The sequence below is a fragment of the Phaethon lepturus genome, unplaced genomic scaffold (assembly GCF_000687285.1).
Source record: "Phaethon lepturus isolate BGI_N335 unplaced genomic scaffold, ASM68728v1 scaffold6244, whole genome shotgun sequence".
NCBI lineage: Eukaryota > Metazoa > Chordata > Aves > Phaethontiformes > Phaethontidae > Phaethon > Phaethon lepturus.
The window spans coordinates 1-12,004 of NW_010536846.1; the positions used below are offsets into that span (position 1 = coordinate 1).

At 40.2% G+C, this 12,004-nt stretch overlaps 1 protein-coding gene across 1 annotated transcript; it reads left to right on the forward strand.

Annotated features, from left to right (window-relative positions):
- Nucleotides 1–1,014: 1,014 nt before the first annotated feature.
- DCK (deoxycytidine kinase) lies at nucleotides 1,015–10,912 on the forward strand (the record flags this gene model as incomplete). The annotated part of the gene is made up of 6 exons (XM_010286281.1): nucleotides 1,015–1,133; nucleotides 4,083–4,276; nucleotides 5,056–5,203; nucleotides 6,737–6,852; nucleotides 7,334–7,433; nucleotides 10,524–10,912. Coding segments are annotated over 6 exons (704 nt in total), but the record flags the coding sequence as incomplete, so codon positions are not given.
- Between the last annotated feature and the right edge of the window lie 1,092 nt (nucleotides 10,913–12,004).

Consider the following 12,004-nt stretch of genomic DNA (forward strand, 5'->3'; position numbering starts at 1 on the left):
AGGAGGTTTTTCTCGCCTTTTTCCTGTGAAAAAGGCTTTTAGTCGAGTTGTACGGTGCCAGCAAGCCAGTTAGTGACTTGGGGAACGTTACGCTGACTCCGCAGGAATGAATGCTGTAAAAATGACGACACTTGGGAGGAAAAAAAGCTTTGTACTGCGGTTTGTCATTTATTCACCGCGTTAAAGATGCGATGAAGTCCCGGCTAAGGCTCTCCCCCACCTTTCCCGAGTGTGGCGTAAAACACCTCTGTGTCACCGCAGACTGTTCCTCTCAGGAAACAAGAGGAGCCTGGTGAACTGGTGTGAAAGAGCAGGAAAAGCTATGGGCGATTCATAACGCTGTAGTCATTTGCTGGTTTCTGGGGGCTGTTTTCTTCTTGTTTTTCAGTTGTTTTTGGTAAGAAGCTGTGATTAAAATTGAGCCTAGGAGTTGCCAGGGTGTGGGTTTGTATGCCCGTACTTCAGTGGTTGATAGCCAACCGGTTGGCTTCTCTCAGGTTTAATTATTTCTTTTTAAAATTTCCTGAGCTTCTGTGCTGTAGGAAGAAATTAGTAATGCATCTTTGTATCTTCATTCGAGAAACGGTCACTTTTGCTTTATGTTTTTTGGCTTTTTTTCTTTTTGCTTTCTTCCTAAAATAAGAGGAAGACTGCAAGCTGGTGCCTGAGACTGGACCACTAAGTATCTTTACAAATTTAACACTGGGTGTTCTAATTGCAAATGGAATTTTCTAGAATTTAGATCATTGGTCTGGGCTGAGACTTGTTGTCATTACTGATTTTTGTTAAATTTGGTATGGGAGTTGTGTGGGACAAAATAAAAAAAGGAAACCCCCGTCGCTCAATTGATGATCTGGTACACGATGGTCTCTGATTCATGCTTGTCACGAAGTCAGAGGTACATGGGTGCGGGAGACTCATTTAAGGGACTTGAAACTGGAGTTCTGTAGTGGTTAGGTAATGACACTGTCGGTGTTTTTTGACTGCTGTTCTTCCTGGATGCTTTTTCTACAGCTGCAGGGAAATCGACATTTGTGAATATTCTCAAGCAAGCTGATGAGGAATGGGAAGTTGTTCCTGAGCCTGTAGCTAGATGGTGCAACGTTCAGCAAAACTCTGAAGAGGATTGTGAGGTATGGTAAAAGAAACTAAGGTGGAACTCTTGAAATTTAAAGAAAAATGACACAAACCCAGTCGAATGTCCTTCTAATTTCAGGAGGACAATACATCTGATAGAGGAGGTATTTTACAGAACATATGTGGTAGCAACATTTTCGCTGATTCTTATCATAATATTTGAGTTCCTGTTTTCCAGTCTGCTGTGTATATTACAGAATAAATGTTATTCAATATCAGGGTGTAAATTGTAAATGTAAAAAAAGTGGTAAAAGCCTGTTCTATTTTATGTATAAAAGCAAGGGATGGAAAAAAGTTAGGCAGAAGTTACTTGTAACGACTGTGAACTAACCAGGTCAGAGCAGAGGGTTGCCCAGGTGTCCTCTGAAGTGTGTATGAAATAGCGAACTACTGCTAAATTGTTCATAGTGTTGTATTTCCTGTCAGCTACCTGTAATTCTGTTGGCAGTCCAGCTGCTACCTAGTGGCCAAAGTAATCGCTGTGTAGACAGCTTTTGATGAACTCTAGAAGATTTTTCTTTCCTAGATCTGGCAAAAAGTACAACATATTTTTGTTAACTAAATGTAAACTGTTAACGGATGTGTGTTGTTTCTAACTTTTCCTCAGCTACATTTTTTCAGAGTTAGACAGCGGTCTTTCTTTTTTTCATTATTCATGATTGAACTTGAAGTTAAGAGTTTTTTTATGAATTTCCTGTGGTGTGTTGACCCCAGCCATCAGCTAAAGACCCGCACAAACACCAGCTCACCCCCTCAGCAGAGCGGAGAAAAGAACAGCAAGAAAGAAGGCAAGACAATTTATGGGTTGATATAAACACAGTTGAATAAGCCAAGGGAAGAGGATAAGAAAAGAGTGACGCAAAGGCAATTGCTTACCTCCTAGAAGCAGACCAATGCTCAGCCAGTCTACCCTGGAACACAAACCCCTCCCCACCTTCCAGTACCTGAGTTGAATCACTGAGCATGACGTTCTGTGGTGTGGAATACTCCTCTGGGCAGTTGAGGACAGCTGGACCGGCTGTGGTCCTCCCACCTTCTCACCCACCCCAGCCCATGTGCTGGGGGGCGGAGTGGGAGAGAGAGGAAGCCTTGATGCTGTGCAAGCACTGTTCAGCAATAGGCAAAACATTGGTGCGTTGTTAACGGTGTTTTAGCCGCAAACACAAAACAAGTCACCGTATGGGCTGTTACCAAGAAAGTTAACTCCATCCCAGTCGGGCCCAGTAAATTTAACATAAAATTTCAAATCTGTCATAATGCCTGAAACTGATGACTAATTTGCTCTTTTCTCCTTTTGCTTTGGCTGGTTTGCAGAAATAATGATGTTATAGATGACTCGTAAAATCAGTCAGGAAACACTTCAAAAAAAAAAAAAGGTTCCTAAAGACATGACTGTACTCCATGTGTGAAGCTGTTTGTGCGTGTGTCCGTAGGTATCTCTTCCAGTCTTGTGTCCACTGACAATAGCTTGAGCTGTTCCCCTTGGTTGTTGATATTTTACGCGGAACAGCAGCAGCAGCTGCCGCAGTAAAACACCACAGTATTGCACACCAGTTTTGTTTCTAGTGAGAATATTGTACAGCCTGAACAATAGGCCTTTGCCTCTTTTTTCCTCCTTTTCCTTCCCTTTTTTTGATGAAAGTTATCACCATTCAAGACCTTGATTATTGCTTTTTTTTTTACTTAGTTGAATACCAAAAAGTAAACTTTCACTTTTCCATCTCTAACAAAGCTGGTACTTTCATTGTCCCACAGTACTGGGGGTAAGGGGGGAAGATTTGGGAAGTTGCTTTGTATATATATGTGTGTGTGTTCATAGAAGAAGGTGTGTCTTACTGCTTTTGTAGTTATTAGTTCTTAGGAAAGTTGCATCTGACATACTGAAGATGGCTGAGTACGGTGCTTTTTGATACAGTGTTTTTCAAGGATATTGGAATCGTTTCCAGAGGATAGTTCTATATAATTTATTTTTTATTGGTGAAACTAGTAAATAAGGGTCTTGTGACTCCTGAAAGGTCACTGTAGCTGCATCTTCTTTACTTGGTTACGGAGTAGGAGGGCATATCCGGGATAGTGTCCCCTGTCCCTAGTGGACTTTGGTCCCATGCCAGCTAGGACTCTTCCAAGCAGTTCCTAAGCACAGTTTGGGCAGTAGGATAGCCCCAGGACTCTGTCGAAAGTGCACAGCAGGTAGCTACCTCCTTTTGCAGGCTCAGAAACTTCAGAGCTGTGGATATTGCTCCTATAGGAGATAGGTGTTGACCTGCATCTATAGTTTTTTGAAAATATGTCAATATTTGGATTTGGTGTTCATGTAGCAAAAGGGTTCAGACAGCAGCAGTCATCTTTGGTAGGCTGTGTTTTCTAGTCAAAACTGAGGCACACAGCCTTCCCTTTCCATCAGCTTTAGCGGCTGCCTCGAGGTGTTTAATCTCCCTCGTGGGCTGATGGAGCTCTTTGGCCTGGAGTCTGTTCTGAAGCTCCCGAGTAAGGTGAGACCATAATCGTATGTTAAGACGTTGCGTCAGCAGCTGTTACCATAGGAACTGTAATTAATAGACGGAAAAACAAAATGAGCCCAACGTTAAACTCACACTTATCTGAGTAGAAGCAGCATGGATTTTTCTACAATTTTGTTAACTTTTTGTACCGATAGGATGTTGTTCTTTTATTAACGCTTGTAAATAAGTGATTAAAGCATTTTGGTACTTGAGCATTTGGACATTGTCGATTGCAAAGAGTTGCTTATTCAACTCAGTGCCAGAGGAGGAATAACATTACCGGTATTTACACCATGTATTACCAATAGGGTTGAGAGGTAAATGATGCAATTGTAAACCTGAAATAAAGGCTGAACAGCTTTAACGTAGTAGAGCAATTCTGTTTTACCTTAATGGTCCACTGTTTCAACTTAAAACGTCACTGTGTGTTTGTTTTAAAACCAGGAGCTGACGGCATCACAGAAGAGTGGTGGAAACGTGCTTCGGATGATGTATGAGAAACCAGAGAGGTGGTCTTTCACTTTCCAGACATACGCATGTCTCAGCAGGATCCGGGCTCAGCTCAGATCCCTTGATGGCAAACTCAGAGAGGCGGAGAATCCTGTCGTCTTCTTTGAGCGATCTGTCTACAGTGACAGGTATGTTGGACTGAAGTCTTTAAAGAGGAGATCAAAATTCTCCTAAGTAAAAAGCATAAATCAATAAAGCAGAGCATAATGGAGTTTTGTACCTCCTTTCGTCATAATTTTGATACTGGTCAATCCCAATAACCTGAGTGGTTTGTTACCTTTCTCTCCTTGGTGTTGACGGTGAAGTAAAATTATTGGTTTGAGGGTTTATAGTGTTGTTGCATAAGCTTGATTAACTACATGTATTTTCTCATTCTTTGTGGGTAGGTGTTTTATGATTTGTGCACGTTTCCTCTCAAAGAAATGAGGGCAGTAGGCCTCGAGAGGAGTCAAGCGATACTATTCTTGGTCACTTAGTCTTGTTTTCTTTCATGCTTCTTGGATCAGGTCTAGCTATTTGCTGTTGCCATACCCTTGTGTTTCTGGATTGGGAAGGTTAGATTCGATGACTAAATCCCATCACATAATCCCTAGGTCTTCACTGTGTTTTAATATATTGTAAATAAATGACCACGGTGTACAAACCGCTGGTGGTTTGTAGGTTTGTCCTGAACAGGTACCTGAGCCGCAAGTTACCTCTTTTTGTGGACGCTACTATGGGCGACCGCAAAGGATGTAGTTACAGGATGAAGCTACCAGCTGTTTATTTCCAGTCTGAGCATCCGTCAGAGAAGTTACAGAATTACTACCCTCAGCTTCCTCTCTAGTTACTGTGCTGTACTTGAGGCAAACAAAGTGATAACTCTGTTCAAGTTAATTTTGTTCACATAACTGTTTTGTGTTCACAGATATATCTTTGCAGCTAATCTATATGAGTCTGACTGCATGAACGAAACTGAATGGACTATTTACCAAGACTGGCATGACTGGATGAATAAGCAGTTTGGTCAAAGCCTAGCGCTGGATGGCATCATTTATCTTCGAGCCACTCCTGAGGTGAGGAATAAAAATTTATGACCGCACAGAGAATAAGAGTACATGTTCTAAGCCTTGGCTGTAAAATTTGACCTTTGTCTATGCTTCCATAGTATTTTTTTTTTCCTAAGGAAAAAAAAAAAAAAACCCAGTAGGGTTTAACTGTGATTCTGGACCTTTTTTATGGTAGAAGAATAATAAGCTTGCAGTCAACTCCAATAAGATCACAATTGTGTGTCATTGCATACCGCTGTATCTTTGTTTTAGTGATTGCTTTGAATGTCTTGGGCAAGGAAACAGTTGAGAAATTGTCCTTGAAATGTAATTTTCTCAAAATCTTGAGCTACTCTTATCTTTCCCTGTAAAAGTCCTAATGATTACATATCAGTTCAGACTGTAGTATTCCTCTGAAGACTAAAATACTTGAGTTATGAATAACACAGTCTGGAAATACTTTAAAAAAAGTTCTTTCAAGTGTAGCTTGCATATTTTGGAATAAAATGTGATAATAATGATTCTCTAATTATAAAAACAGAATCTATGACAAGAGCAAACCAGAATAATACAACCGGAACTAAGAAAAGAAAAAGGAAAGTACGAAATAGCAATAGGAACACTGCTGTGATAGATATAACAATTCCTAGTTAATGTCACAGCTGATTTGGAGGGCGGTGTGTGTGTGAAGCCCTTTCACCTGGAGCGGTGGAGCTAAGCCAGATGAATGCACCTACTGTATGTGAGACTTTATGATGATGCTTTGATCGTTGGGCACCTAATATATTTTAAAAGGAGAGAACAACATAACGAATACATCTTTGGAGTATGAAACTTACATGAACAAGATAAAAACATAAGAGTTTAGAAGGGCTGTAATTGCAGTAATTAACTTACAGGTCGCTTCCATACTTCCTTACTTCCAATTTTCATGCTTTTGACTTTGCTGTTGTTGTAAACAACTGTGTAATGTAACATGCTGGAGCTTCTCTGAGGGCTTTTTCACTAGCCTTGCTATGAAGGTTTTTTTTTAGTCCCGTCTTTAAGTCAAAGATGTGTATTTAAATTACAAAGTACAACAGTTTTAAACAGTTTTGATTGGCTTGTTATTGAGGCTTTGGATGTGTTCAGGACAGGAACAAGTGATTTACTACATTTGAAAAAAACGTTCCCAAGGGCCAGAAATAAATAATGAACTTTTGAAATGCCTGTCCGTAATGTCAAATGGATATTTCTGCTCTCTTCATGCAATAAACTGGTACCCCTTCTTTTAATAATGAGCTTGCTTGAGACTTTTCCTTGTAGTGGAAAATAACACAATACATTTCCTTGGGTCCTTCTTGGATTTTGCATGTAGTCTGTGGGCTCCATTAGCTCCATGTGGCATAATGTTTCTATTCTCGTAAGGTAGTTAGCAGGTTGAAAATTCATCTTTGGCAAAGAGTGGCGTATTGAGCACAGTAGGAAGGGTTGGCAATAAAAACCAAAACACAAACTTCAGCGTTCTCTGTAGGTCTGCAGAAACAACCAATTTTTTAAAAAAATGCCTTCTGCCTTTAGAAATGCTTAAATAGGATTTACTTGCGTGGAAGAGATGAAGAGCAAGAAATTCCAATTGAATATCTGGAGAAGCTTCACTACAAACACGAAAGCTGGCTTCAGCATAGGACACTGCGGTAGGGTTTGTTTAATGGTTACTTAAAGATGGATAATCTTTGTAAGGATGTTCTGTAATCCTTTTTCCACCAGTAAAACTTCAGCTTTTCCTAGGATATGTAACGTTAAACTCCAGGAATATTTTGATCTATGCTTCTGTAGCAGTATTGGCTTTATAGCTTGTTAATTCTTGCTAGAACGCGCAACGTGCCTTGAGTTGTCTTCACGTACAGCTCTGAATAGCAATGGATTCAGCTGAACTAATTTTAATACACAGCTGAATTTAACGTTAGCTGCTGGGGGAACAGAATGTTCAAGAATCAGTAACGTATCCTAGGAGCCACACTGTAAATTCAAGCTGCTTCATATTCGGAATTCATAGCTGTGATTTATAGATGCAGTTCTTTTCATGAATTTCAACCATGAAAATGGTGACAGAGACTTGAATGACGTATACTTTTTTCAGCTAATAATATTTTCTTTGTTCCTATCCCAATACAGAACGGATTTTGAATATCTACAGGAAATACCTATTTTAACATTGGATGTTAATGAAGACTTCAAAGGCAAAAAGGACAGATATGATGACATGACTGAGAAGGTAAAATTTGATAAGAAGAACAAACTGATGATTTAGGTTTATTGACAACATGTCAAAATGAATTCAGGACACTTCTTGCATCTCAAAGTATAGCATTCTTTGAAGTCAGACTAGGCTTAGAACCTGTGTTTGTTCATGCTATTTCCTACATTAACTTTCCATTAAAAAAAAATGGGGGGCGGAGGAGGAAGGAAATGTTCCAGGCTTGTTCGAGATGACTTTCACTAGTAGCTTTGTTTGCAAATATAATTTCTAATTTAAATAGCCCTCAACTGTTTAAAAGCACTGTTATTTGCTACACCCTGCTTCTGGCAGAGGGAGAGAGAAAGAATGCTACACAGGTCCGAGTTGGATGCCTGGGGTCAGTCAAGTGTTCCTTGTATTAGGTGTGAAAGCGTCTGACCTACAGTGCTGGTCAGTAAAAGAGTTTCTGTTCCAGGTACTGTGAAAATAGAGTACAAAACCATTACAACGGAAAATTGAAGGATGATTTTACTAAACCTGCAGCTGAATTCTGATCCAAAGCAGTGAGCCAATGGCAAGCTATTTTAGGTGTTGCAGATACTTCTAGGTAAAGGAAAGAGAGCATGGGCTACCCTCTCTCTGGCTAGCATGTCACAGCAAAGAGCAGTACAGCTAACGCAAATAGGGATTCTTTGCTCTAAAAAATATACTTCACTGTGCAGTCATCCTTCTAAAACATTTAAATCGTGGAGTTACATTCAGATAATGAACAGCCTTACAGCCTGCTGCAATACTGCTTATTTTTAGTCTTGTTTATGGAATTGGTATGATCGTTCAAGTTTTGCCCTTCAGGTGTGTGCATTAGAGCGTTATTCAAAATCCTAGTCAAAAGCAGTGGTCTGAAACTTCAGGGAGTGCTTTTCAAATGTAGCTTTTTATTTTGTTTGGGAAGTAATGCTGAGTATATAACAAAGTATTTTCCAGTTTTATTTGAAGGCATGGAAAACAAAAAGTCTAAAATACTTGAAGTTGAGATTTCTATTTGCATTAAGAAGATCTAATCCTTAGCACAAAAAGGTTTAATATATATTTTTAAAGCTAGGCCAAGCCATCAACATTTTAACTGTTCAGGTGTCCAGTGTTTGAATCATGATGAGATTCAGCTGAGGACAAGTTATTTTTACTTGAGTAGTTGCAATGAGTTACAGACCTTAGCAAGGGTATGTGCACATTTTTCCGCTCTTTGGAAAGAAATTGTTTACCTCACGAGAAAAGCAGCTTTGTCCTTTGATCTCAGTTTATCCACTGAGGAGTAGAACTGTTCACCTGATTAAAACCAGCCTTCGTGGTATTTGCTCTTTTAAAGCTTGTTAATTGATGGAACGACTGGACACAGCAGCTGTGGAGTAAATATGCTTCCCATCTGCACCATGAGATAAGCCTGAGCTCAGGTACCTGAATAGGCATTTCAGAGCAGTTTACTCCGTGAGCTGTCGGGTTATCTGGGAACAGCCTAAGCCCCGTGTTGGCCTTTTTTTTGGCGTTTGCTCAGTGGAGTCCCAGAACTGCTACGCTCTTTAGGAGGCTGGGTGCTTTGGTCTTTAATGTACGCTGATGTCCAGTGGGGCCACAAAACCTGTCCGTTTCCTTCTCGCCTCTGTTGCGATGCTTGTTTTCAGAGGCCGGTCCTGAAACTATGCCTGGCATGTGGCTCGTCATGGGGTTCATCATGCAGTATTGCTGTTGTGGAGGACGGCTTTCTCGTGATACCTTTCAAGTTAGAGTGTGTTGGCACAGTTATGTGTTCCCTTCTCCACGTGGAGGGATTTGACCTCTTCCCCACCCTCCTTTCGCCCTGAACTAGGAAGGGAAGGGTCATAGTTGGAGAATGGGATCCAAGATGTGTTTCCATTTTGCATCAAAAAATTGGACAAAACATTTACAGATGCGCTCTGTGTATGAGAAACTCTGCCAAAAAACAGCATGTTCTCTAGCGAACTGTCGATTCCTTTCTCTGCAGTGGTCTAGCTTCAGTGGACAGAGACGAAACTGCTCCCAGTTCAGCCTACATCACGGTGTAGGTGCTAGGATGCTCTTGAAACTGAGAGATAAGAGTTGTGTGTCTAGAACCTGTATTCCTTGGGTCTTGTATATGCTGGGTGGTTGTATTTTAAACAGGTGGCTTGGCCCTTGCTGCCTCCGCTTCCTACCCCTAGGCTTTAAAGGGAGTCAGTAATTACTCTTTTATTTTGGGGGAGGTGGCACAACAAAAAGGCACGCGTACCTGTGGCAAGAAGCGCCTTCTCAGCGCCTTGTCTTCCTGCAACCTTTGGTAGTGACCTGAATTTAAGATGATGTCTAAACTGACCACACTCGTGAGTGTAACGCTAGCCTGCTGCTTGGCACACTGCCTCTTTTTGATCCAGTTCCCGTGCAATTGCGTGGATTATTTGAGGTGCTGTACCGAGTCTTGGTGCTCTGTGTAGGACTTCTGACTCAGGGTTCTAGACAGCATTCTATGGGCCAGAACTTCACTATTAACTTTTAGGTAGCTGAAGCTACTCTTCAAATACTGGGAATGGAGTTAAACGGTAGCTGAAATATTTACGGCATTGTTCTACAGTATTGGATTTTTTTTTCAGATACCATGGTTTTGCTAGATATTATTTTATTATTTATTTGCCAAGCTCAGATTCCAAGGAACATACTTGTTAGATGCGTTGGATTGTTCATCGACATGAAATATGAACCGTGTTCTGGTAGTGGGTGTGACTTGATGTTTTTCAAATGTCAGGTCTTTTGAGGTGGTCATTGTCTTCCTTGTGTTTAGGTTAGACTTGCTTTTAAGGGGATTTGTTTACGATGTAGGGCCGTAGTTTAGGACCACGGGAGGAATGACCGTCGTTCCAATGCGTCTCTCTCCGCACCTGCTAAATTACAGGTACCGTGGCTGGAAAAGCTCTTGATGGGCAAGAAATGGCATAGCCGAGCCTAAGATTATTTTTCCCATTTCCTGTTCCTGTAGGTAGTAGTAAAGCATAAAGCAGTGGAGAAGCAAATGTAGCTGCTGTATGTTTCTGTTGGTAAATACTTTGTTTGATTGACAATATTTGTTTCTTTTTGCAGGTCAAAGAATTTTTGAGCACGTTATAATCCTCTTTGAAGCACAGGCAGAGTCAAACTGTTCCAAACATCTGTGCGATCAAAGTCTGAAGTACAACTTCTGCTTTTATAGAAGGCCTCTGGAGAGGCAGGACTCAATCCTGTTGATTTAATTGTGAGGAACAAACAAACTTTGTGAATAGGAAAATTATTAAATAAATGAGTAGGTCTGTTCAGTATTGTATTAAGTAACACACACAAATTCTGAGAGTTCCCAAATATTGCACCTGTTTTTAATCAGACCAGTAAGCTCATCTGGAGTATTTTATTGTGGTTTTTCTAAATTTATGTTGTGCCCAGTAGCTATTTAATATTCAAGAAGGTAGTGTTTTTTCAGCTCTCTTGAGTGTTTTTTTTTAACGGAATTGACTTGTAATGGATGTCTCTGTTCTGAGGAAGAAAAAAGTAAAAACCATTTTTGATGGCGAGGGTATTTTAATATAACTTGGAGTATTATAGTGTAAGGTATAAAAAAAGTAGTCTGACAATTTTGGTAGATCAAGTTCTTCACAGAATGCACTGAATTAAAGCAAAGCCAAATATGTCTGAAAATCTGTAGATCTGTCACATTAGTTTTTATATCTGTTTTCATTGTGTGCTGCAAACTAGGATATTAAGAGGCTTTCCATTCTTTAGCACGTTTGGGTTTTCCCCACACACACTTTTTTTTTTTTTTTTTTTTTTTTTAAAGCTCTAAATACAACAGAGCTGTGTTTCGTTGTTGGCAAGTCCTCTTTTCCTGCAGAGGAGTAGGTTTGACTGACGGGTACTGTAAAACAAAGCAGCAAATTTTGCAAATGGCGTCCCTCTGTAAATTATGTGTTTCCAAGCTTTTCCTTAATCATGTTTTTGGATGTTGGAGGTGGCTTCCTGCTTTTGTTCCAGCTTCTCCGTTTGTTAACTGGGCCTTCTCGGTGCTTATCCAAGATACTGCAATATTTGAAGTAGGCTGTCCTTTATTGTCTTCTTGTAGTAAGAAGGGGAGACCTTTGTGGAGTTGCTACTGTTGTAGTGCATCTTGTTTTATTAACTGAGCCACTTCTGTTTCAGGTGCAGAAAATACAAACTACACAGGGTACACGTCTCAAGTACTGTGTTTTATGAGCTGCTTTGTTCTGCTTTAAACTGAATGATTGCACAGCTGCCTTTTGAATGCTAAATTTTATTGTAAAGTGGTGCCTGTGTTACCTGCTAATTTGATATGATATTTCTTCCTTTGTGGTTGGAATTGTGCTGGTGTTCTCTCACCGTTGACTGAAAAATAAAAGTGGTTGGAAAGACTTTTTCAATACTGAATAGCGTTGGTTCCCTCGTCTTATAAAAGAACTAATGTTGTAGGTTGCTGGTACGTCATACAGGTACAATGGATGAATTTAACATTCTGTGTTCTCAGGGTATTTGGTGTACAAGTTGTCTAAGATTTCTGAAAGACTGTGACTGACTTC